The following is a 25,640-nucleotide window of genomic DNA, read 5'->3' as shown; positions in this document are numbered from 1 at the left end:
TTCAATGAGATTCCCTCCCTGCCGTGAAAATCGATTTCTCCTTCCGGTGAACAAATTCCCCTTCCCTTCCTTTAATCCCCACTCCCAACCTTCACTTCTTCTCACCTGCCTATCACTTCCCCCTGGGTCCCTTCCTCTTTCCATTTCTCCTATGGTCCACTCTCCTCTCCTATCAGATTCTTTCTTCTGCAGCCCTGGACTTGCCCCATCCAGCTGGCTTCACCTACCACGTTACCGCCAGCCTTTTTCCCCTCCCCTGCCCAATCTTTTTAATTCTGTCATCTTCACCCTTCCGTCTCAGTTCTGAAGAAGGACCGAAATATCGACTGTTTATTCTGCTCATCTCCGTTCTCATCGATTCCCGAACCCATTTGGCTCCAGCAGCATTGGACTTCACTTCTCCAGCAGCATGGAACTCGCACTCCGTAACCCGCTAGCAATTCGCTGCTGGGGGGACCACCGACTTGCGTCCACGCTGGTCCGTCAGCCCAATATCCGGTTAAACATTCCGTCTCTGCACGGGGATATCCCATGTCTGCGTTGCGCCGGCGTTCTTCAGACGTGTAGCGGAGATTAAGGAACCAAAACTCCGGCAACACCTCTAATTCCTCTCATTCCCCCACATAACTGTCCCCAGAATCCTAACATGATCCTTAACTCCACTTTCTATCCTCCCCAAAAATCCCCTGAACCACAGAACAAAACAGGAAAGAACAATTACATGTCAGCGGCGACCACAACAGAGCATCGGAGCAAAAGCCACGGATTTTCTCGTTGGGGAGAAGGAAGACGAGAGGCGACTTGATACAGATGTATAAGATGATAAGAGCGAATAGATCGAGTGGACAGCCGGTACCCTTCCTCCCGGGGGGCATAATTTAAAGGTGCTTTATAGAATGTATAGGGGAATGTCAGAGGTAAGTTTTTTTACACAGGGCGTGGTAAGTGCATGGAACGCCCTGCCGTTGCTGGTGGTCGAGACAGATACATTGGTGACATTTAAGAGACTCTTCGATAGGCATGGATGAAAGGAAGATTGAGTGAAGGGTTACCTTTATACTGAAGAAGCTTAAAAGTTCGGCACAACGAATACAGTACCAGGCTGTTCAGTTCTATGTGCTGTGCTTTCCTCATCTCACCCGACCATCCTGTTAATGCCTCAATGGAACAAACATCCAAATTCCACGAAAATACTCCTTAAACAAACTCCACATTTCCGTTGTTCATTTCCTTGACAGCATCTGCTCCCAATTGACACTCACAAGTTCCTGACTGATTCGTCCTCCCCCAGTTAAATATTTTCACATGCCGTCTGTTCTTATCCTTGTAAATGCCATGGCGTTGTGGTCACTGACTCCAAAATGTCACCAGACCTGGTTAATTGCCTAGTAACAGATCACAGAATAGTCCGTACTCGAGTCGGCCTGTTTACATATTGTGTCAAGGATCTTTCCTGGATGCATCTACAAATTCCATCTCTTCTAATCCTCTTCCCTATAGAGGTGTTAATCAATATTAGGGAAGTTGCAGTCACCCATTACTATAGCCCTGTTATTTTTCATCTTTCCCAACACAAATTCTGCAGATGCTACAAAATTGAGCAACACATACAAACTGCTGGGGGGACTTAACAGATTAGGCAGCATCTATTGAGGGGGATTAAGAGATGAATTTTCATGAAGATTTGAAAGGAATGGGCGGGTCAGAATAAGAGGGTGCGGGAGGGGGAATGCGTCGTGTATGGATATAGGAAGGGGAGGTGCTGCACGAAGCTGCCAGATGATCGGTGGAAGAGAGAAAGGGAAGAAGAAGTCTGATAGAGGACAGTTGACTTTGGGAGAAATGGAAGGAGGAAGGCCGCCAGCGGGAGGTAATGGACAGAAGGGAGGGGGTGAAAGGGTAACCAGCCACAGTAATGAACAACGAAGCAAAGGATGAAGGGGCAGAAATTAGTGGAAGTTGGAGAAATTGATGTTCATACCGTCAGGTTAGAGGCTACTCAGACGGAATCTGAGATGTTGCTTCTCTGACGTGAGCTTGGCTGGAGGAGGCCATGCACGGGCATATCGGAATGAGAATAGGAAGTCGAATCGAAATGGTTTGCCACCGGGAGATCCTGCCTTTTGTGGCATCCGTAGCTGTGGCATCGGATGACCAGGAGAGACTCGCAGGTGTAGTGTTGCCTCACCTGGAATTACTATTTGGAGCCCTGAATGGTGGTGAGAAAGGAGATGTAGGGGCACGTCACTCCTGCTGGGGTAAGTGCCAGGCAAAGATCAGTGGGGAAGGAAGGATGATCCCTATGAAATATGAAGGACGGCGGAGGGAAAGCTATGCTTAGTTGCAGGATCACGTTGAAGATGCTGGTCTCTTCTCCCATCATACTAAACAGATAGAGATCCCTATGTTCTTACCTACCACCTCTGGAGCCTCAGCATCCAGCACAGCGTTCTCCAGTAGATAATCCCGCCATGATAGCCTTCCTTTCTGCAGCTGTGACACTATCCCTGATTAGTATTGCCATTCCTCTCCCCTATGAAACGGATACTGTGAGCTGGTTTCTAATTCTGTTCTGTTCACAGGTTGGACAGAGTTTCAAGGAGGGCAGCAGGGGTCTGAATGAGCTGAAAATCATCGCCTCGTCCCCCGATTATCTGATCAAGGTGAAAGACTACAATGAGCTACGTTCTGTTTTCCAGGATGTCAAGTCCAAAATCTACAAGATTGAGGGTGAGGAATCTAAAGTAGGAAGTGGCTTCACACGGGACACCGGGGTCCCCCTCGCTCCCACCAACTTCGTCCAACTCCACTTTTTCCGCCCCTTTCCGCGTTGTCCTTGCTGCCGCCCTCTAGCCATTCCTCACCAACAGTCCCTCACTCACCTCCACCCTTCCCAGCACTTCCGTCTCTCACTTACTGCCCACCACCCTCTCCCTGCCCGCTCATTCCCTCTCCCCTTCACTGTTTGCCCCTCTCCCTCTCTCCTCCCTCTTCCTATTGCCCTCGCTCATCTTCCATTCACTCTCCGCTCCCTCTCCTCTTCATAAACCCCGCACCCTCCCCCTCTACTTCCATCCTCCCACTTCCTTTATCAATATCCATCTTTTTCTCTCTCCCTGCCCTCCCCTCCGTTTATCCCATCCCATACCCCCATCCCGTGAATCTTTCCCTCCTCCACCAGTGGATTCTCCTGTCATATTCCTCCTGTCCCTCTCACCCACCTGCGTCCCACCAATTTGTGAACCCTTGTGTTTTCTCACTTCCCTACTTCATCTCCTCCCCTACCGTTTACCCTCAACTACCCGGTCCCGCTTCCACTCCCACTCCATGTCCCCATCACATTTTTTGTCTTCCACAGGAACGCAATCCTCCAGCGAGAGCTCCTTCGAGATGGAGATGTCCCAGGTGGGATTTAGCGTCCTCCTCAACGAGGTGAGAACCCTGCTGACTCCTCAGAAGAATAAAATCCGCTCCCCGGTCTTCTCAGATCCATGGGGAGTATCTGTCAGAGGAGTGACTCTGTGTCCTAAAACAGGGAACCCGACCCTTTCCCCATCTGAGCCAGACCCATTGCCTGAGTTTAGCCCAAATTTCCAATCGATGTACTTGTCTCTGTCCACGGGAGGCCACTTCTCGGCGGACCAAGCCCATAGGGAAGGATGGGGTTTGAGCAGTTGCCCTCATCAATGCTGACGGCTGGTATTTTTGAAATTCCGAGATGCATGTGATAATCGGTGTGGATTGTAGTTTATGTAGGTGTCCTTCAGTTATTCTCTGTTTTCTTTCTTGATGCTGAGTAGCGGGTGGGCGATATGTTAGTTTTTGGTGAGGGAGGGGTTTGGTGGTCGATGGTATTGTCGCTGTTTTATTGCGTGGGAGGAGTTGGGGTGGGTTAGGGGTTTGATGGTTTAGCTGCTGTGTCAGAGTGAGCGATCTGATAGTTTTTGAACGAGTGGGAAGGTTAGGGCGAGTTTGCAAGCATCGCGTCTTACTCCTTTTCGTGCGGGTGGGGGAGCCATGTTTCTTTTTGTACTTTATGGCTTTGTGGAGAAAATTAATCTCAGAGTTGTGTTCTGATAATAAAATGAACCTTTGAACCTTTGTCCAAAAGGCAGGGTCTCCTGATGGCCACCCATTATAATTCAAATTCCTTTTTCACATTCTGACATACTTGTCCATAGCTTCATCTAATGCCACGATTAGGCCAAACTCAAGTTGGAGAAGCAACATCCCATATTCTTTCCGTGTAGTCTCCATCCTGATGGCGTGAAAATCAATAGCGGTAATTCCCCCCCCCCTTCCCTTTTCTCCTTTTCCTTTCTCCAGTCTGGTCCTTCTCTCACTCCTTCTCTTCTCCTTAGATGTCTGTCACCTCCCTCTAGTTCTGTTCTCCTGTCCCTCCCTCCCATTGGATGTTCTTCCTATCGGATCCCTTGTTCTTCTGCCTTTTAGCGATCTCTTCTCAGCTTCTTACTTCATCTCCTTTCCCCACTCAACCACATTCCCCTCACCTATTCTCACCTAACACCCGCCAGCTTCTCTTCTTACCCCAGACACCTCAAACAACTTAGTTAGGGTTTCCTCCCCCTTCTTTCCAGTCTCCATGAAGTGTCTCGGCCCGAAACGACTTACCGTTTATTCCCCCTCAATGTAGCCGCCTGACTTGCAAAGTTCATCCTGAGTTTTGCGACTGCGGACTTTTAAATGTTGTTAATGCAGCTGCCTGAACCACTTCCTTGGGCAACCCATTCCATGTATGAACAACCCTCTCCATGACCAGTGAACCCCTCGAGCACCTATTAAATCCCTTTACATTCACCTCAAGTCTATGGCCTTTGCTTCTTGTTTCCCTACTCTTGTGGAAAAAGACTTTTTGCATTCACCCTCTCTATGTCTCTAACCCTAACCTTCTCTGTAAGTCAGTCACTCAAATCACGGCAACGTCATCGTGAATCTCCTCTGGACTGTTTCTCGCTTAATGGCATGTTCCCTACAGCAGCGCGACCAAATCCAAACACAAAGTGCGGCCTCCCAAAGTGCAGCTCAAAACTGAACAACTGCAACACGATGTCTCAAATCCTGTACTCAGGGCCCTGACTGATGAAGGCCAGAGTGCGAAATGCTTTCTTCGCCGCTCTGTCAGCCCTTTCAGGGAAACATGTACATAAATCCTTCTGTTCTGTGCTCAAATGCGGGAAGACCCCGTCGCCCAGAATCACATCCAGCAGCTTTCCCCACCACTGATGTTAGACTCACCAGCCTGCAATTCCCTGTCGTGTCCTCACAGCCATTCTTGAATGAAGCCACTATATTTGACTTCTTCTGTCTTGCTTCTGATTAACGAAGGTATATGTATCTTTGCCGGGATGCCAGAAAGTTCATTCCTGGCGTCCCGTGATTACACACTTACACAGAACAAGTCCAAAAGTCCAAAGTAACTTTATTATCGAACTACAGTGGCATGCAAAAGTTTGGGCACCCCAGTCAAAATTTCTGTTACTGTGAATAGCTAAGTCAATAGAAGATGAACTGATCTCCAAAAGTCATAAAGTTAACGCTGACGCATTTCTTTTCAACATTTTAAGCAAGGTTAATGTATTATTTTTGTTTTGTACAATTTTAGAGTGCAAAAAAGGAAAGGAGCACCACACAAAAGTTTGGGCACCCCAAGAGATTTGAGCTCTCAGATAACTTTTACCAAGGTCTCAGACCTTAATCAGCTTTGTAGGGTGATGTCATGTGTTGTGATGGAAATGAGAAAGATTCTTTGGGTCTCAGAGGCAAGGGCTCTGGACCACAGTTTTAACAATAAGGAGTTTATTTACAAAGGGAGAAAAAGCTTGGGAACAACACAAGTGGCTACAGTATTCGTACAAACGCGCTGAAGATAGAGGAGCGTGGGAAAAGTCGGGTCTGCAGTACAACACACGGGAAAATGGTGTGGGGACGGAGTACAGGTACACAAACAAGCAAGGGAAAAGTAACTACAATGCCTGCCCCCCTTGGCTAAGGGCAGGTACGGCTCTTTGCTAAAAGGACAACAATAAACGCTCCCACAACGCTATTCAATGAACACCTTACCACGTGTCTCCAGCGCTGTTCTGCGGTCCTCAGCCTGGAGCCAGGGTGGTCCCTCGAGGATGGCAAGAGAGAGCGAGCCAAGCACATGTAGCACCCTTTATAGGTCAGGGCGCCAACGGCTTGGTGCTAGACAGGTTAATTCAATTAAGGTGGCCAATGGGAGGGGCGAAATGTTGACGGGCAGGTGGTGTGACCTCCGACCAGGTGAGGGCACTGCTGTCATGTGACAGGCACGGCTCTCTGGTTACAACTTGTTCATAGTCATCATTAGGAAAGGCCAGGTGATGCAAATTTCAAAGCTTTATAAATACTATACCCTAACTCCTCAAACCTTGTCCCAACAATCAGCAGCCATGGGCTCCTCAAAGCAGCTGCCTAGCACTCTGAAAATTAAAATAAATAATGCCCACAAAGCAGAAGGCTATACGAAGGTAGCAAAGCGTCTACAGGTTGCCATTTCCTCCGTTAGTAGTTAACGGGAACAGTGGAGGTCAAGTTGAGGTCTGGAAGACCAAGAAAACTTTCCAAGAGAACTGCTCGTAGGATTGCTAGAAAGGAAAATCAAAACGCCCATTTCACTGCAAAAGACCTTCAGGAAGATTTAGCAGACTCTGGAGTGGTGGTGCTCTGGTCTACTGTGCAGCAACATCTGCACAAATATGACCTTCATGGAAGAGTCATCAGAAGAAACCCTTTCCTGCGTGCTCACCACAGAATTCAGCATCAGAAGTCTGCAAAGGAACATCTAAACAAGATTGATGCATTTTGGAAACAAGTCCTGTGGACTGATGAAGTTAAAATAGAACTTTTTTGCCGCAATGAGCAAAGGTGTATTTGGAGAAAAAAAGGTGCAGAATTTCATCAAAAGAACACCTCTCCAACCATTAAGCACGGGGGTGGATCGATCATGCTTTGGGCTTGTGTTGCAGCCAGTGGCACAGGGAACATTTCACTGGTAGAGGGAAGAATGAATTCAATTAAATGCCAGCAATTTCTGGAAGCAAAGATCACACCGTCTGTAAAAAAAAAAATCTGAAGATGAAGAGGATGGCTTCTACAGCAGGATAATGATCCTAAACACACCTCAAAATCCACAATGGACTTCCTCAAGAGGCGCAAGCTGAAGGTTTTGCCATGGCCCTCACAGTCCCCTGACCTAAACATCATCAAAAATCTATGGATAGACCTCAAAAGAGCAGTGAATGCAAGAAGGCCCAAATTTTTCGCGGAACTGGAAGCCTTTTGTAAGGAAGAATGGGCGAAAATCCCTCAGTCAAGGATTGAGACTCAGCTAGCTACAGAAAGTGTTTACAAGCTGTGATACTTGCCAAAGGGGGTGTTACTAAGTACTGACCGTCCAGGGTGCCCAAACTTTCGCTTCAGGCCTTTTTCCTTTTTTTGTTATTTTGAAGCAGTAAAAGATGGAGATAAAAAAGTAATCTTGCTTAAGATATTAAAGAAATGTGTCATCTTTAACTACATGCCTTTTGGAAATCAGTGCATCGTTTCCTCGTTTAGCTATTCACAGAGACAGAAATTTTGACCAGGGGTGCCCAAGCTTTTGCATGCCACTGTATATGTACGTCACCAGGTACAACCCTGAGATTGATTTCTGTGAACATTCACAGTCATACAAAGAAAACCATCAAATTAATGAAAAATCGACACAAGATGGACAAACAACCGATGTGAAAAAGTTAATAAACTGTGCAAACAGAAAAAGAAAAACAAGAAAGCAAACAATAGTACTGTAAATAAATAAGTATTAAACATCGAGGACATGAGAAGAAGAGTCCCTGAAAGTGAGTTCATGGGTTGTGACAACAGTTTAATGTTGAGGTTGAGTGAAATTCAGTGAAGTTATTCCCTCTCTTCCTGAACCTGGTGGTTGTGGGACCTGAGACTCTTGTACCTCATTCTTGACGGCAACAGAGAGAAGAGAGCCTGGTCTGCCTGGTGGGGATTCTTGTTGATGTATGCGGTTTCACTTTTCACCGCTCCTTGTAGATGTGCCCTGTTGTGAGAAGATGGGATCAACAGCTGCAGAAAGTGCAAGGAAGTAAACGTAACCACTACTAACACCCTAAGGTGCTGCCCCTTCTCTTTAAGTACCCACCGCTGAAATATTTCGCCTTCCCTTCGCCAGAGCCACTGGAACTGAGTACTGGAACTCCGTCTGCTACCAGCGCTGCGAGATCCTCGATGCCAGAGAAGATGGGAAAAGAAAGACTCACCCCACCTTCTGAAAGAGCGACCGGGGCAATAATTGCTGGCGTCCCCTGCACCTTGTAGAGGGACGATTATGATTGGGTAAATGAGTCTGGAGTCTGCCTCATCGGATAAGGCGATTGGGGATAGCTGAAAAATGCTGGCATTTGGTCATCCTCTCAAGGGTCGACTGGTGATGGGCTGTGTACTGGGAAGATACTGACATTCTCAATGGCAACTGGGGATGAACAATAAACGTTGGCATCCCGTCCCCCTCCCACCCTGCTGTAGTCTCCATGGGATGAATGGTAGCTTTCCCGGATCTGTCTTCTCACAAGCCATCACGCCTAACGGCCCACCTCTCTCTCCTCCCTTTCCAGGACTCGGTCCTCCTGGGGGCCGTGGGGGCCTATGACTGGTCTGGAGGCCTGGTGGAGATTCGCGATAAGGTGAGGACCTTCATTAACGTCTCCAAGTGTCACCACGACATGAAGAACGCCTACCTAGGTAACCATACAGAACGACCGGAATGAGGTGGGTTGGGCAGGGGAGGTGGGAGTGGGGGAGGGGGCAAGGGAAAAGAAGCCACGGCGAAATTATGTCGGGTTCATGGAGAGATCCAGTGTTTGGACTGGAAGGAAAGGAGAGCAGAGGAACGGGCTTGAGAGCGGAGGCACAAGTTCACATCGTCACCCCTCCGATCTTCCCCGACCCTCCCCTACACCACTCACATCGCGACCCTTCCAACCATACCCGTCTCTGAGAACCTTGCCTCCCCTACACTCCTTTCCTCTCTTTGACTCTCTCGCTCCTCTCTACGACTCTGTGCCTTTCCGTCTCCGTGGCCCTATCCCTTCCCTACTCACTTACCCGCCTCTGTCACTCCCTCCCTCGCTACACTTTTTCCCGCCTGTAGACACCTTCCTCTCAATTCAATGGTTCAATAGTTCAATTTAATATCAGAGAATGTATACAGTATACAACCTGTAACTCTTACTCTTAACAGATATCCGTTAATCAGAAAAAAGCAAATGAATGCCAGAAAACGTGAGAATCCTAAAGCTCCCTCTCCCCCCCCCCACGCACAAGCAGCAGCAAAAGCGTCAACTTTCCCCGTCGCCTCTCTCAGAACCCACCATGCAAGCAATGGCAAATCCCCACAGAGACAGCTCTGACACCATCCCTCACTGTCTCTGTGATCCCATCCCTCCCTGTCTCAGTGACCCATCCCTCTCTGTGACACCATCCCTCACCGCATCTGTGACCCCATCCCTCCCTGTATCTGGGACCCCTTCCCTCACTCTATCTGCGGCCCCGTCCCTCACCGTTTCTGTGATCCCTTCCCTCCCTGTATCTGCAGCCCCGTCCCTCACTGTGTCTGCGGCTCCGTCTCTCCCTGTATCTGCAGCCCCATCCCTCACTGTCTTTTCGGCTCCGTCCCTCCCTGTTTCTGGGACCCCTTCCCTCACCGTATCTGTGACCCCTTCCCTCACTGTCTCTGTGACCCCGTCCCCCACCGTTTCTGTGATCCCTTCCCTCCCTGTCTTTGCAGCTCCGTCCCTCCCTGTTTCTGCGGTCCCGTCCCTCCCTGTCGCTGTGACCCCTTCCCTCACCATCTCTGCGACCCCATCCCTAACTGTCTCTGTGACCCCATTCCTGCAGCACTAATGTTGTTTCGGCCTTTCTACTCACTGTAGGTTACTCCGTGGAGAGGGCGGTATACGGGAACAGCACCCTCTACGTGGTGGGTGCTCCCCGCTATCAGCACAAGGGAAAAGTCGTCGTCTTCGGCCAGGGAGGCAACGAGACCTGGGAACCAAAGCAACACATTAAAGGAGAACAGGTTCGGTCCTCCGAGGAGGAAGAGAGAGGGCGGGAGAGTCGGTGTGCGAGGGGGAGCAGCAAGGAAGTCATAGGAGTGTGGGACCCTCCGGTGTGGAGGGATGGTCATTCTTTGTCTAACCCCGGTAAAGTGTGACCCTGCTAGTGTGTTGGGGCGGTGGGAACAAACCATCACACCATGACTGCGGGAGTGTGCAATGCAACGGCGTGGTGGGGCTGCACTCTGTCTTAGCCCGAACGTGTTTCAGGACGGTGTGGCTCTTTGTGTCTCTCCCTCCCAGATCGGCTCCTACTTTGGCGCGGAGATCGGCGTCCTAGACCTGGATGGAGACGGTGGGACAGATCTGCTTCTGATCGGAGCTCCTCTCTACTACCAGCCTGGATACGGCGGAATGGTCAAGGTCTGCTCCCTCACTCCCGAGGTGAGGGCCAGAAAACGGCTGAGAACTAACAGCTCCTAAACAGACTCCCCTGCCCGCGTAAAGGAGATCTTGGCACAACTTAGTTCTATACTATAGTGATGAATGTTTACTTGGAGAGGCTCAAGTGAGTCGTTATTCTCCTGAGTACACAGAAGATAGCTATAATATGTATCACATGTATGTCAAAATATACAGTGAAATGAGTCGTTTCATTCAACGACCAACACTGTCTAAAGCTTTAAAGGTTCAAAGGTTCATTCTATTATCAAAGTGTGTATTCAGAGTGCAACTCTGAGATTCGTCTTCTCCAATAGCCAGGAAACAGAAAACCTATGACTGCCGCTGAAAGAAAAGACATCGCCCTTGCCCCCGCACAGAAGAGAATGAAACAACAACTCACAAACCCCAAACCCCAACCCCATTAACCTTCGTCTTCCGAATGTGGGAGGGAACCCCCACGTGGTCCACTATATTATAGTCTTGCTTAAAGTTATGAATAGTCTTGAGAGAGCACTGATGGAAACTTTGTCAAAATTCAATGTGCAAGTTTTCTTATAGAAACTTACAGAAGGAAATAAAATCGAAACTTGAAAACTGTCTTTTACTCTAGGGGGAGAGAATGGGAGATAATATTTATAGAAAAATAATGAAGTGGAGCATCTAGTTGGGGCAAGTAATTTACTTATTAATTTGGAGATACAGCATAGTAACAGGCCCTCTGGGCCACTGAGCCCTCTCTGGTCAATTACACCCATGGTAACATTTATCTACTAACCCCTCAGCCTTTGGAATGTGAGGGGGAACGGGAGCACTTGGAGGAAACCCACGAGATCACACGGGGAACGTGCATATTCCTTATAGGCAGCGGCAGGAATTGAACAGTGGTCATTGGCCCTGAAAGCGTTATGCTAACTCATACTCTGCCATGATGCCTACCATACAAGTTAAATAGTGTAGGTATATGCCAGAGATCTGAAAAGAAAACGTTTTCTTTTTGCTGGAGGTCTGTAGCAGCCTAATCACCGCAATCAGAGCTATCTGAAAAAAAAGACAATTTCCTTGACCAGCAAAGGCTGTTACAAGGCGGAACGTAAACTTACTGGGAGACATAAACCCAGTACTGGGGTACCCCAAGGCTCAGTGCTGGGACCCCAGTTGTTTACAATATAATGATTTAAACGAGGGAATTAAATGCAGCATCACCAAGTTTGCGGATGACACGAAGCTGGGCGGCGGTGTTAGCTGTGAGGAGGATGCTAAGAGGATGCAGGGTGACTTGGATAGGTTAGGCGAGTGGGCAAATTCATGGCAGATGCAATTTAATGTGGATAAATGTGAGGTTATCCACTTTGGTTGCAAGAACAGGTGGCATTGTACACCAGTCATTGAACGTGGGCATGCAGGTACAGCAGGCGGTGAAAAAGGCAAATGGTATGTTGGCATTCATAGCAAAAAGATTTGAGTACAGGAGCAGGGAGGTTCTACTGCAGTTGTACAAGGCCTTGGTGAGACCGCACCTAGAATATTGTGTGCAGTTTTGGTACCCTAATCTGAGGAAAGACATTCTTGCCATAGAGGGAGTACAGAGAAGGTTCACCAGATTGATTCCTGGGATGGCAGGACTTTCATATGAAGAAAGACTGGATCGACTAGGCTGACACTCACTGGAATTTAGCAGATTGAGGGGGGATCTTATTGGAACGTATAAAATTCTAAAGGGATTGGACAGGCTAGATGCAGGAAGATTGTTTCCGATGTTGGGGAAGTCCCAGTTTACAATTTAAGGATAAAGGGGAAGCCTTTTAGGACCGAGATGAGGAAAAACTTCTTCACACAGAGAGTGGTGAATCTGTGGAATTCTCTGCCACAGGAAACAGTTGAGGCCGGTTCATTGGCTATATTTAAGAGGAAGTTAGCCCTTGTGGCTAAAGGGATCAGGGGGTATGGACAGAAAGCAGGTTCAGGGTCCTGAGTTAGATGATCAGCCATGATCATACTGAATGGCGATGCAGGCTCGAATGGCCGAATTGCCTACTCCTGCACCTATTTTCTATGTTTCTATGTTTAATGAATTATAAACTGAGAAAATCAAAGCAGTTAAGAGCCATAATATGCAAATGTTTGATATTTTATACAAAATGTATGAATAAATCAATGATTCTTTATCGCTATCATTCCTGGAATAATAGTGATCGTTCTTCTCCATTCTCTATCCTCCCTTCACTCTCCCCCACCACCCACGAACATTCGCCCCTCCATCTTTCTCTGCTGTCTTCTCTCCCACCTCTCTCTCTTTAACCTGCTCTGTTCCAACCATTCTATTCCTTCCACTCCTTCTCTGTTTCGCACCTCACTCCCCCGCTCTTCTCTCCCCCTCTGCTCCCAAGTCTCTTTTCCCCGCTCTCGGTTTATCCTACCACCTACCCCACCACCCCAAAACTCTCTCCCCTCTGTTTCACCCCAACCAACTCGCAGGGCACTTTCGTCTGCAACGGCTCGCTGCAAAGTGAACGGGGGGATGGACTGGGACGTTTCGGGGCCTCCATCGCAGTCCTGCGCGATCTGAACGGGGACGGATTATCAGACGTTGCCGTGGGGGCCCCGTTGGAAGACGACCGTCACGGCAGCATCTACATCTACCAGGGCGTCTCCGGAGGGCTGGAGGAGAACTACAGTCAGGTAAAGAGAGAGGGGGACCGGGCGCTTCTCCTCTGATCACGAGCCAACACAGTTGCTCCCTACAATGATTCCCTCCCTGCTCATACTCCCTCTATCTCTCACTCCCTATCTCTTTCTTCCACCCACCCCCTTCCCTACCTGTCCACCCCTTCCTCTCTATTTTTTCTAATAGGCGGAATGGGGTTGGCCTGGGAGATTATTGCGGTTGGGGAGGGTAAAGGGGCTGGGGTAGGGTAAATAGAGTCGGGGAAGATACATGGCTTCGGCGACGAAAGCTAATGAGTTGGGAGAAGGGTTAACGGGATCGGAGAGAGGCTAACGGAGTCGGGAAGGTTAATGGGGTCGGTGGGGGTTAATGGTTTTGTGGGAGGATTAACAGGGCTGGAGAGGTGGGGGGTTAATGGGGGGGTAGTAGTTAAAGAGTCAGGAGCGGTGACCATCGCTGGGATTATCTCCGTGGCCAGGATGGTAAACCCTCCCAAGGTGATGGCCTTGCCAGGATTGTTACTGTTGCTGGCGATTGCCGTTTCCAGGATGGTAACAGTTACCTGGAGTGTTAACTGACTGTGACTCCTCTCTCCCCACAGCGAATCACTGGCCGCCAATTCTCCCCGTCCCTGATGTTCTTCGGACAATCAGTGCAGGGGTCTATGGACATGACGGGTGATAACCTGACAGACGTCGTGGTCAGTGCGGCTGGGAACGTCGTCCTCCTCCGGTGAGACCCGTCTCCACCGAGTCTCGTCCCATGACCACCGACCCCAATAATGTCCAGCCTCCTGCGACGTCTGGTCCCAATACTGCCCACCCTTAATACCCCAATCGGTAACCTCTGATTCTCCATAGCCCTTCTCCTATGAGGCCTCTGAGTCCACAACAGCGCTGTACACAGCCTGCAATCGAAGCGGCTTCAGACCTCACCATCGTCTGACCCCGCACTTCTCCATCTCAACCTTAACGCCCGATTCCTACTGCTCCCTCTCTTCCGTATCTCGGCATGGGGTAGCAGTAACGGAGAGACCGATTGTCCTTCCTTGTGTGCAGTTCCAGGCCGGTGCTGGGGGTAGACGTGGAAGTGTTCTTCCAGCCGCGGGAGCTGGGTCTGCAGAGTTACCGGTGTCCGTGGTCCGATTCCAAGATGCGGCTTGTGAGCAACGTCAGTATCTGCTTTAATCTGTCAGTGAAGGGTCATGCTCCTCCAGGTAACTCCTCCCTCACTGCTGCCTCAGAACAACATATGTTTGCATCGCATCAAGCGTGTGTCAGATCTGGTCGCTTCATTATAGAAAGGGTGTGAAAACTTTAAAGCGGGTGCCGAAGAGATTTAGCGGAATATTGCCTGGATTAGAGAATCGAAATTGTTTAATGTAATTTCCAGTACACAGTTGTAAAGGAGAACGACATAATTGTTTCTCCGGATCCAATGCAATACAAAAAGCAATAACTATAGATACATACTTATATAGATAACTACAGATACACCTTGCCCTACTGTCCTGTTTATTATTTATTGTAATGCCTGCACTGTTTTTTGTGCACATTATGCAGTCCTGTGTAGGTCTGTAGTCCAGTGTAGCTTTCTCTGTGTTTTTTTTATTACGTGTTTCAGTCTAGTTTTTGTACTGTGTCATGTAACACCATGGTCCTGAAAAACGTTGTCTCATTTTCACTATGCACTGTACCAGCAGTTATGGTCGAAATGACAATAAAAGTTGACTTGACTTGACTTGACTTGACTTGATAAGATGGCTGATATAGATAGATTGGTCGTATATAGGGAGTCGCTAAGCATAGGGGTATCTATACATAACGTGACTCTGACAGGAAGTGATAAAGTAATGGTGACGGGGAGTTGTGTGGGTTGGTGGGTAGCTGTGTTTGTCAGCCTTATTGCTTTGGGGAAAGTAACTGAATTTGAGTCTAGGGGTCCTGGCTTGGATGCTACGTAGTCTCCTCTCTGAAGTTACTGGGACAAACAGTCCATTAGGAGGGTGGCTGGGATCCTTCATGACATTGCTGGCTCCTTTCCGGAACCTTTCTGTGTGGCCTTGTTGAGGGATAGGCTGCGAGTGCCAGTGATGCGTTGAACAGTTTTGACTACCAATTGTCGAGCCTTCTACCGTTGCCGCTGTTTTTTCCTGGTGCAGTCAGTGATCCCTTTAATGCCCAGCCCCGCACGCGGGGGTTATCGGACAGGCGTTTATGAATATTTTTGCGAGTAGACTTGGCCCTCTTGGTGCCTGAGATGAGTTTTGTTTTTTCTGGGTTCTGTTACCGGACCTGAAGGAGCCGGGTCTGATGACGAAACGTCAAGCGAAGCGAAGGTACTTATTACACGGTGGTGGGGGTGTGGAATTCGCTGCCAGATTGGGGGGTGAGGCAGAGGCATATACACTAGCGATATCTCAGACACTTTTTGATAAGGTGGTGTTTGAAGGAAGAGTGGATGGACTGTAGATGGGAAGCGTTTGATTGATCTTGGAGTAGGTTACAATGTCGGCACAGCGGAGTGGGCCAAATCATACTGTTCTATCGTTTGTGTTAACTCTTCCCACTTCTACCGCCTCCAGATGCGTTGAGTGTGAACCTGACTTACCAGCTGGACCTGGACAGGAATCGTCCCTCTCCCAGGGCTCAGCTGGAGACAAGCGAACACCGTTTCACCGGCTCCCTCAACCTTTCCGGAGACAGCACGTGCGTCCAGCACAACATTTGGTTGCCGGTGGGTGTTACCACCCGTTCACACTAATCCTCAAAATATGGCCTCTGGGGTCCGAATTACTCTGTCTTCCCGAGGGGAATTTGGTCAAACCCTTGTAGTGCGTGTCCTACCGTTGCACATTGACGTATATCCTCCTATACAGAGGTCTCTCTGTTCCTCGACATTCCTCACTATTCCGTCTTCCTCAGTGGCGTCCCGGGAACGCTGGGCACCGAGATGCTGATAACAGGAGTGTGTGGGATTCCTGGAATGCTGCCAGTGGTAGGATACAGGGAATAGGAAGTTATTGAAATCTAGGACATCTGTCGATGGTTAGATACCGGGAATTCTGGTGGTCGAATATCCCTATCACGGTGCTGGGATCCCGGGAACGAGATGTTGTGCGATCCCTGGTGTGCCGGGCGATGTAATTCCTGGGGCATCAGGCAATGGAATCCCAGGAACACTTTGCTGGAAATGAGGGCGGTGGGATCCCAGGAACATCAGGCAGTGGTAGTATCCAGGAACTCCAGGTGCAGGGATCCCGGCAATTCTAGTACATGGACCCTGGTAATTACAGCGGCTAGAACCACAGGAATTCTGCAATAGTCTTCTGGAAATGATTGCGCTGGAATTACAGGAATTATGTAATGGGACGCCGAAACGTAGGCGCTGTGATCCCGAAAATTCTGTAACTGGATCATGGGAATGTCATTGGAAGGATCCTGAGAATTTAGCTGTGGGATGCCAGGGCAGAAAGTGGTGGAATCATAGGAATTCCGACAGTGAAATCCCGGGAATTCTGAGAATGGGGATCTTGGTAATGCCGGCAGAGACTGGAGCGTGTGGAATCATGTCCAACTCTGTCTCCCACTGAATGGCCTCCTCTCCCGCCCTCAATCCCCAGGCCTGCGTCGAGGACTCGCTAACCCCCCTGGAGCTCAATGTCAGCTTCTCAGTGACACCCTACCCGCGGTCGGAAGGAGTGGTGGAACATCTCCCTCCCGTCCTGAGCCACCGCTGTCACACCGTCTTCAACCATCAGGTAAGGTGTGGCGAAGGGGGAAGAGGAAGATGGCATTCGCCGGGGAAGTGAGTAGGGTGCAGAGGGATGTTGGAGAGAGGAGCGGGGAGGGAAGAGGGTAAAGAGAGGATGAGGAAGGGGAGAGCAGGGAGAGGATAAAGAGGAGGGTGGGAGAGACGAGAGAGGATATAAGAGGAAGTAGCGGAGGGAAGAACGCGAAGGGGATAGGGGAGGGAGGAGAGTGGTGGACAGTGATGAGGGCATGGGGAAGGAGGGAAGGGAGGGAAGTCTCTCTGAGGGGTGCGGAGGGCCGTGTTTCCTGATCAGACACTCATCCTCTGCCATTTACTCTTCAGCTCCGTATGGAGAGAAACTGTGGGGAGGACGAGATATTTACAGATTACCTTATTCTCAATGCGCAGTACAACGGGTAAGAAAGATGCAAGAGAGGGAAGAGTGCCTCTCCCATCCCTGTCCCTTTCCCATCCCAATGCCTTCCCCATTTGAATCGCCCCACACCTTCTTCCCACACACAACACCCCACACACACGAGTCCCCACACACATCGACCCGCCCTCCACAATGACTTCCCCAAAGTGTCTCCTTTCCCCACACTGACCTCGTCGTACCAATTCAGCCCTCCTCCACGCACTGATTCAGCCTCTCTTCAAGACCCCACCCCCTCCTAAACTGTCCTATCCCTCTTGCCACCACCATACTAATTCTCTATCCCTTTCTCACTGTCAGAGGGACCCTCGTACTGGGACGGGACACCATTCTGGACCTAAAGCTGTGGCTGGAGAACCGGGGCAAAGATTCCTACAACACCTCCCTCCGCATCTGGCACCCACACGGCCTCCAGCAACACCGCATTTATAGCACCAATGTGAGTGTGAGGGGAAACCGAAGGAGTGAGCGAGGGATTCCCCGAAACACCGCTGGCGTTCCATCATTCCTCTGACCTTCCTGCGGATTTCCTTCGTGCCTCGCCGGCTCACACTCAGGCTCCCAAGGAGTTCCCTCGTTCCTCTCTGTCCTCCCACCTCGCGCTCTCATCCCTTTCTGACAGTTCACCAAAGCTTTCTCATTTCTCTCTCTCTCTCTCTTACCTGGAACTCCTACTCCTCTCTAATCTCCTGCGGAACTCCTTAATTTTCCTCCGCCTCCTACCCGCAGCGTTCCTTTATTCCTCCCCGTCCTTCCCATGGGATTTCCGCATTTACCTCTGTCTCTCTCCCCGAGCTCCTTCATCATTCTGCACCCTCCCGCGGAACCACATTCCTCTCTGCCTCAATCACCTGCGGTTCGCCTCCCTTCTCAACGCTGTTCCCTCATCGCCGACCGCTTCCTCGCCCACCTTCTTCACTGCTTCCTTCCCATTTGCCTCCAGACTCAACCTCGGCTCCCTAAGAAAGCTCTCCGTCCTCAACCAGCCTTGTCCCTCCCACTTAGAGGCAACACTCTGTCTCCCCCCACAGTGCTCCCTCTTTGTCGTACCTCCCACAGGTATTTCTATTCGCCCCTCGCTCTCCCTCGTTGCCCCACTCCTTCTCTTCACCCATGCCTCCTCCAGTTCACCTCAGCCCACACGCTCTCCACCTCTCTTCCCAGGACAGTAGGGTGGAGTGCAGCTCCAGCCCGGATCCAGCCCGGGACCATCGCGGGTTGTTAGTTTGTTTAATCAGTCACCCCATCTTCAGGCAGGACCAAGAGGTAAGACACCAGTATCAGATTACACCCTCGAAAATCCCCTCTCTCTTCCCTTCCTCCCCTTGTCTGAATCTCAGCCCCTTCTTCCTCCCGATCTGACTTTCACCTCCTCCATGTCAGCCCCCGGGCCTGACCCACCTCTTACCCCTCCCGGTCTTACTCTACCCCCCCCCCATCTTCTTCCCCACGCTTTCAGGTCTGACTGATCCCCCGCCCACTCCTCCCTCCCTCCCCACTGATTCTCTTCTTCTTCCTCCTCCTGGCCCGGTTTCTACCACAACCCCACCCCATCTGCTTTTCTTCCAGCTCTCTCCCCTGGTCCGACTCTCCCTCTCTCCCTCACTCCTCTCTACCTGCATTTTCAATCTATCCACTGTTATAAAACCATGGAGTCGTTCCCTACTACGATGAGACCCAACCTCCTCCTTTACCCCTCCAGTCTCACCCGTTTCACCTCCAGTCAGGTGGCTGTACTCAGATCCACCTCTCCATTCCTTTCCAGATGGACCTGAGTCTGAGTTTCCATATTCAGGGGTCACCGGACTGGGGAGAGGAGGCGACGATAGAGGTGGAAGCCCTCAGGTACTTGCCCACCCGTCGTTAATTCTGCGTTTAACCTTCCACACCCACCTCCAACACCACCACCTCTTCTCATTGGAAGAGATGCATAGAGGAGACAGAACTTATACCGTGCCTATAAAAAGTATTCACCCCTGCGGAAATTTTCATCTTTTACTGTTTTACAACATTGCATCACAGTGGATATAATTTGACTTTTTTGACACTAATCAACAGAAAAGGGCTCTTCCGTGTCGATGTGATAACAGATCTCTACAGAGTGATTTAAATTAAGTATAAATATAAAACACAAAATCATTGATTGTGTAAGTGTTCACACCTTTTAATATGACACACAGATTCATCACTAGAGTAGCCAAATAGTTTTAGAAGCTAAATGGAGACTGTTTTTGGAGATCTGTGTGCAGTCAAGGTGGTTCAACTGATTGTAGTGAAAACACACCTGTGTCTGGAAGGTCCGACTGCTGGTGAATCAGATTCCTGGCAAAAACGACGCCACCCAGACAAAAGAAAACTCCAAGCAGCTCAGCAAAAAGATTATTAAAAACCAGAAGTCAGGAGATGGATACAAGAACATTTCCAAGTCACTGAATATCCCTTAGAGAACAATCAAGTCAATCATCAACAAATGGAAAGGATATGGCGCAGCTGTAAATCTGCCCAGAGCAGGCTGTCCTCAGAAACTGAGTGACTGTGCAAGAAGGGGACTAGTGAAGGAAGTCACCAAGAGACTTATGACAACTCTGGAGGAGTTACAAGCTTCAGTGGCTGAGATGGGAGAGGCTGCGCATACAACAACTGTTGCCCGGGTGATTCAGCAGTCACAGCTTTATGGGAGAGTGGCAAAGAGAAAAGCTGACATGAAATATTGGCTGGAGTATCCCAGAAGCTGCATGGGACACTCTGAAGTCAGCTGGAAGAAGGTTCTATGGTCTGATAAAATCAAAATTGAGCTTTGGCGTAAGCCAAACACTTCACATAAATGCACCATGTCTATAGTGGAGCATGGTGGTGGCTGCATCGTGCGGTGGGGATGCTTCACTGCAGCAGGCCCTGGAGGGCTTGTGAAGGAAGAGGGTAAAGTGAATGCAGCAAAATACAGGGAAATCCTGGAGGAAAACCTAATGCAGTCTGTAAGAGAACTGCAACTTGGGAGAAGATTTGTTTTCCAGCAATACAATGACCCCAAGTATAAAGCCAAAGCTGCACAGGAATGGCTTAAAAACAACAAATTTAATGTCCTGGAGTGGCCAAGTCAGAGTCCTGACCTCAATCCAATTGAGAATTTGTGAATGGACATGAAAGGGGCTGTTCACTCACAATCCCCATGCAATCTGACAAGGCTTGTGCGGTTTTGTAAAGAAGAATGGGGGAAAATATCCGCGAGTGTCCAGCAAAGCTGATAGAGACCTATCCACACAGACTGAAGGTTGTGATTTCTGCCAAAGGTGAATCTACTAAATACTGACTTGAAGGGGGTAAATACTTGTGCAATCAATTATTTTGTGTTTTAGATTTGTAATTAACTTAGGCCATTTTGTAGAGATCAGTTTTCACTTTGACCTGAAGAGTCTTTTTCCGTTGATCAGTGTCAAAAAGCCAAATCGAATTCACTCTGATTCTATGTTGTAAAACATGAAAACTTCCATGGTGGGGGTGGGGGGGGATACTTTTTACAGGCAGTGTAACATATAGCACTGCAGTACAGTACAGGTTCCGTACTTCGGGCCATCATGTTGGTTTAACATGATGGTCAATCCAATGCTTCCTTCCCACACAGCCCTCCAGTTTTCTATCGTCCATGTGCATAGTCTTTTAAATGCCAGTAACGTGTCTGTTTCTGCCAGCACCCCGCAAGTGCGTTACCTCACCACTCCCTGTGTAAGAAACTCTACCTCTGACATCCTACCCTCACCATACTTTCCTCCAATCACCTTAAAACACCCCTCGTGTCTGACATTTCCGTCCTGGGAGAAGAAGAGCTGACTTTTCATTGTACGTGTGACAAAGGAAAGGTATGTCGCATCCGGAATTTTCCATAGCGGGTGATTTCCTTCCACGCCGCTCTGACGTATTGAGAAATCGTGTACGAGGCAAGTTACATTGCCTTCTGCCGGATGAGTTTTTAATTAAAGAGATGCCCTGCTCTTAACCCAGCAGGGGTTGAGAGCATACAAGGGTGCCGGCTGGATTCGAACTCGGGACCTCTCGCCCCAAAGAGCAGCGCTGATGCCACTATGCCACCAGCCAACAATAATAAAACAATTTACCGATAATCACCTCTGCTCGGCTTCACCCAAATCGGGCAGAAGATAGTGAAGCCTGAAAACACATACCCCCAGGCTAAAGGACAGCTTGTATCTCGCTGTTACAAGACTATTCAATGGTCCCGTAGTACGATAAGGTGGAATCCTGACCTCACAATCTTCCTCGTAATGATCCTGCACTTCATTCTCTGCCTATACTGCACTTTCTCTGAAACTGTAACTGTATTTTGTTCTTTTTCCACGTTTAACTTCAATTCACTGTAATGATCTGACAGGTACGCAGGACCACTGTACCTCGATACATTTCATCATAATAAACCATTCCAATTACAAAACTTAGGTAAACGTGACGACAATAAACCAACTTTAAAATTCCAATTCCGCTCTTACATTTCCCAATTCACTCTCCAGCTCCAACACAGACAGGATTACCAACGAAACCACCCGCAACATAACGATACCGTTTCAGTATGCCGTGGAGGTCGTGGTGACCAGGTGAGCATCCGGAGGTCTCACCAGCGCCTCGTCCCCACCCGCGTGAGGAGGGGACTGAGGGGTAGGCGAGATCGGGAAAATAGAGGGGACAGGAGGAATAGGGAGAAGGCAGGAGACTGAGTGGAGTGGGAAATTGAGGATATGGGGAGGGAACAGGGAGAGGGAAAGGGGAGTAGAAATGAGCAGAGGAGTAGAAGGGAGTGGACTCGGGAGGGGGAGAAGGGACAAGCAGAGGGCAGAGGTCAGGGGATTGGACAGAGAGGGGGAATGGTACGGGATGGAGGCGAGCAGGGTGAAGGTAACTCAGGATGGGGATGGACAGAGAAGAAGGCCATACAGAAGGGGAACAGGAATGGGGAGACGGGACTGAGAAGAAAGTCGAGGGTCCACAAGTCGATAGTCAATGTGCGGTGCGGACTGACTGTAAATTTGTTTCCTCGCAGTCTCAGCACCACACGCTACATACGGTACACGGGGGACGATCAGGGGCAGAAGGACGTGACTCACACCTACAAGGTAGTATCTCAGTGAGCAATCTCCCCCTCCTCTTACCCTTCCCTCTCCTTCCCATCCCTCTCTCCTCAACTTTTCTCCAGCCAGTCTGTCCTCACTTTCTACGCTCTCCGTTTCCCTCTAATCACCTGCCCCTTCAAATTTCCACCTCACCCCTCAATTCCACACTCCCTCCACCCACCACATGATCTCCGCAGCCGCCAATTCCAAACCACCAGCATCCTCCACCTTCTCCCACCTCTTCTACCCCTCCCACCCTACCTTTCTCACACTCCTCTAGCTCTAGACTCCATTCACCTCCCCACGCACCACCCTTTACCAATTTCGCCCTCCCCCTCCCTCTCTCCTCCCTTCCACCTCCAGACCGATAGATGCGCGGTCCTGTCGAGACCGTGGACGATGGATGATCGGGAAGGAGTGGGCCCCGGTGGGACTGCGGACAACTGGAGCAAACGGGAAGGGGCGGTGTCCCGACGGAAGCGCGGACGATGGGACTGATTGGGAAGGGGCGGTGTCCCGACGGAAGTGCGGACGATGGGACTGATTGGGAAGGGGCGGTGTCCCGATGGAAGTGCGGACGATGGGACTGATTGGGAAGGGGCGGTGTCCGGACGGAAGTGCGGACGATGGGACTGATTGGGAAGGGGCGGTGTCCGGACGGAAGCGCGGACGATGGGACTGATTGGGAAAGTGCGGTGTCCCGACGGAAGTGCGGACGATGGGACTGATTGGGAAGGGGCGGTGTCCGGATGGAAGTGCAGACGATGGGACTGATTGGGAAGGGGCGGTGTCCGGACGGAAGTGCGGACGATGGGACTGATTGGGAAAGTGCGGTGTCCGGACGGAAGTGCGGACGATGGGACTGATTGGGAAGGGGCGGTGTCCCGATGGAAGTGCGGACGATGGGACTGATTGAGAAGGGGCGGTGTCCCGACGGAAGCGCGGACGATGGGACTGATTGGGAAGGGGCGGTGCCCAATGGAAGTGCGGACGATGGGACTGATTGGGAAGGGGCGGTGTCCCGACGGAAGTGCGGACGATGGGGCTGATCGGGAAGGGGCCGTGTCCCGACGGAAGTGCGGACGATGGGACTGATCGGGAAGGGGCGGTGTCCCGATGGAAGTGCGGACGATGGGACTGATCGGGAAGGGGCGGTGTCCGGACGGAAGCGCGGACGATGGGACTGATTGGGAAAGTGCGGTGTCCGGACGGAAGTGCGGACGATGGGACTGATCGGGAAGGGGCGGTGCCCAATGGAAGTGCGGACGATGGGACTGATTGGGAAGGGGCGGTGTCCCGACGGAAGTGCGGACGATGGGGCTGATCGGGAAGGGGCCGTGTCCCGACGGAAGTGCGGACGATGGGACTGATCGGGAAGGGGCGGTGTCCCGATGGAAGTGCGGACGATGGGACTGATCGGGAAGGGGCGGTGTCCGGACGGAAGCGCGGACGATGGGACTGATTGGGAAGGGGCGGTGTCCCGACGGAAGCGCGGACGATGGGACTGATTGGGAAAGTGCGGTGTCCTGCTGAAAATTTCTCACCCTTCTCTCTTTTCTCCCAGGTGGAAAATCTGGGCCCCTACCCTGTCCCGCTCATACTGAACTTCACCTACACCCCGAAGATCGGAAACTTTGTTTCATGGAGTGCGCGTGTTGATCATAAAGAGGTGAGTCTCGGTCACTAGTTATGTCCACAACCTTCTGCAGTTTCACGTGCAGAGGAGTTGCGTAGCAAGCCGCCACGCGTCCCGATATGCTGCACGCGACCAGTGATGGATTATGGGGAAGGATAGGGAGGTTACGGACAGACAAGGGAGGGGTGTTCTGTGTAAAGAGTACACTAACGTGACCTGTTCCCACCTACAGGACCAGAAACCGAAGTGTAGCGACCCCATGGAGTCTCCGAAAGACGCCATCCAGGATCTGCTCAAGGGAAAGGTTAGGGGGGAGCAAGTGCGGGGCAGAAGCAAGGAGAGAGGGTTCGGCGCGGGTCAACAGGAGAGTGGGGAGGTAGAGCCGCGGAAAGGGCAGAGTGTGAGGAGGGAGAGGCAACGAAGGGGGTGGGAGCTCCGGAACGCCTCTCTCCTCCCTCTCGGCCCAAACTGCCAGCTCCTCCTTTCCAGATTATTCAGCCTTCCCCCTCCCTCAATACTCCAACATCTCCTCCCCCACTCCTTGATCCACCACTCTCTATTTATGCTCCACGCTCCCGCTCCGCCCCCCAATCCTCGCACCCAGCCCTCCGAAACCCCACCTCTCTCCAACCCCTACAACTAACCCAACTACATTTGTCCCCAAAACCCACTCTTCACCCACCTGCCCCAGCTCCTCCTACCCTGGCTACATCATCCCTTCCCTCTGCAGCTCAATCTCTCTACCCTCTCCACCCCTCCCAGACTACTCCCTGAACTCTTACCCCCCCCCTGAATTTCACCCCACTGACCCCTCCCCACATTACCCCTTTTCCCCATCCCCATCTCCCCTCTCCCTATGTAACTTTCCCCCGTACCACCAAGTTCCGTCTCTTCCTTCGGTTCTCAACTCCTCTCTCCTCGACACTCCCCCACCCGAGACACAACCCCTCGACCGGCCCACCAGCACCCAGCCTCGGACCATAAGGCGAGGAACTGAGGGCAGCTCTGGAGCGCTGCTCGTACAGTCCGAAGTGGGGTGGGAGTTCTCCTCTGTTGTTGCTGACCACAGACCCTGCTCTTCCCCCCACCCCGCAGGAGACCTCCGGGATTCAGGTCCAGACGGTCGTCTGCAACTTCCACTCAAACCCCAACAACAAAACGGAATTCCAGCTGAAGGGCTTCGTACAGCTACAGGTATTGAGGGGATGGGGAAAAGTGGGGTCAAGTGAGGACGGGAAGGGACTCGGGGTATCATGGTGATGGGGAGGTGCTGGGGGAATGGTGGGGGTGACGGTGACGAATAGGTTCTGGGGTGTTATGGTGAAGGGGAGGTGCTGTGGTGTCACGGTGTTGGGGAGGTGCTGGGGGAAATGGATGTCACGGTGACGGGGAGGTGCTGTGGTGTCACGGTGATGGGGAGGTGTTGGGGGAAATGGATGTCACGGTGACGGGGAGGTGCTGTGGTGTCACGGTGATGGGGAGG

General features: G+C 50.6%; 1 protein-coding gene across 5 annotated transcripts in view; it reads left to right on the top strand.

The window, feature by feature from the left end:
- LOC132382871 (integrin alpha-M-like) overlaps positions 1 to 25,640 on the top strand; it is a 40,807-nt gene that overhangs the window by 12,787 nt on the left and 2,380 nt on the right. For 4 of the 5 annotated variants that reach the window (XM_059953353.1, XM_059953356.1, XM_059953355.1 and 1 more), the window contains 19 exons: positions 2,583 to 2,730; positions 3,359 to 3,432; positions 8,670 to 8,796; positions 9,987 to 10,132; positions 10,413 to 10,553; positions 13,029 to 13,232; positions 13,820 to 13,950; positions 14,277 to 14,434; positions 15,803 to 15,954; positions 16,841 to 16,978; positions 17,314 to 17,387; positions 17,705 to 17,843; positions 18,569 to 18,670; positions 19,170 to 19,249; positions 21,925 to 22,008; positions 22,452 to 22,524; positions 24,086 to 24,190; positions 24,390 to 24,461; positions 25,253 to 25,351. In XM_059953353.1, coding sequence (XP_059809336.1) covers positions 2,583 to 2,730; positions 3,359 to 3,432; positions 8,670 to 8,796; positions 9,987 to 10,132; positions 10,413 to 10,553; positions 13,029 to 13,232; positions 13,820 to 13,950; positions 14,277 to 14,434; positions 15,803 to 15,954; positions 16,841 to 16,978; positions 17,314 to 17,387; positions 17,705 to 17,843; positions 18,569 to 18,670; positions 19,170 to 19,249; positions 21,925 to 22,008; positions 22,452 to 22,524; positions 24,086 to 24,190; positions 24,390 to 24,461; positions 25,253 to 25,351 — 2,247 coding nt within the window. The remainder of the gene's footprint in view (positions 1 to 2,582; positions 2,731 to 3,358; positions 3,433 to 8,669; positions 8,797 to 9,986; positions 10,133 to 10,412; positions 10,554 to 13,028; positions 13,233 to 13,819; positions 13,951 to 14,276; positions 14,435 to 15,802; positions 15,955 to 16,840; positions 16,979 to 17,313; positions 17,388 to 17,704; positions 17,844 to 18,568; positions 18,671 to 19,169; positions 19,250 to 21,924; positions 22,009 to 22,451; positions 22,525 to 24,085; positions 24,191 to 24,389; positions 24,462 to 25,252; positions 25,352 to 25,640) is intronic. The other variant, XM_059953357.1, reaches the window with a different exon arrangement.

This window comes from Hypanus sabinus, chromosome 29 (genome assembly GCF_030144855.1).
Source record: "Hypanus sabinus isolate sHypSab1 chromosome 29, sHypSab1.hap1, whole genome shotgun sequence".
In the NCBI taxonomy this organism is placed as follows: Eukaryota; Metazoa; Chordata; class Chondrichthyes; order Myliobatiformes; family Dasyatidae; genus Hypanus; species Hypanus sabinus.
The sequence above is the reverse complement of the archived record's forward strand: the minus strand, read 5'-3'. Positions and strand labels throughout refer to the sequence as shown.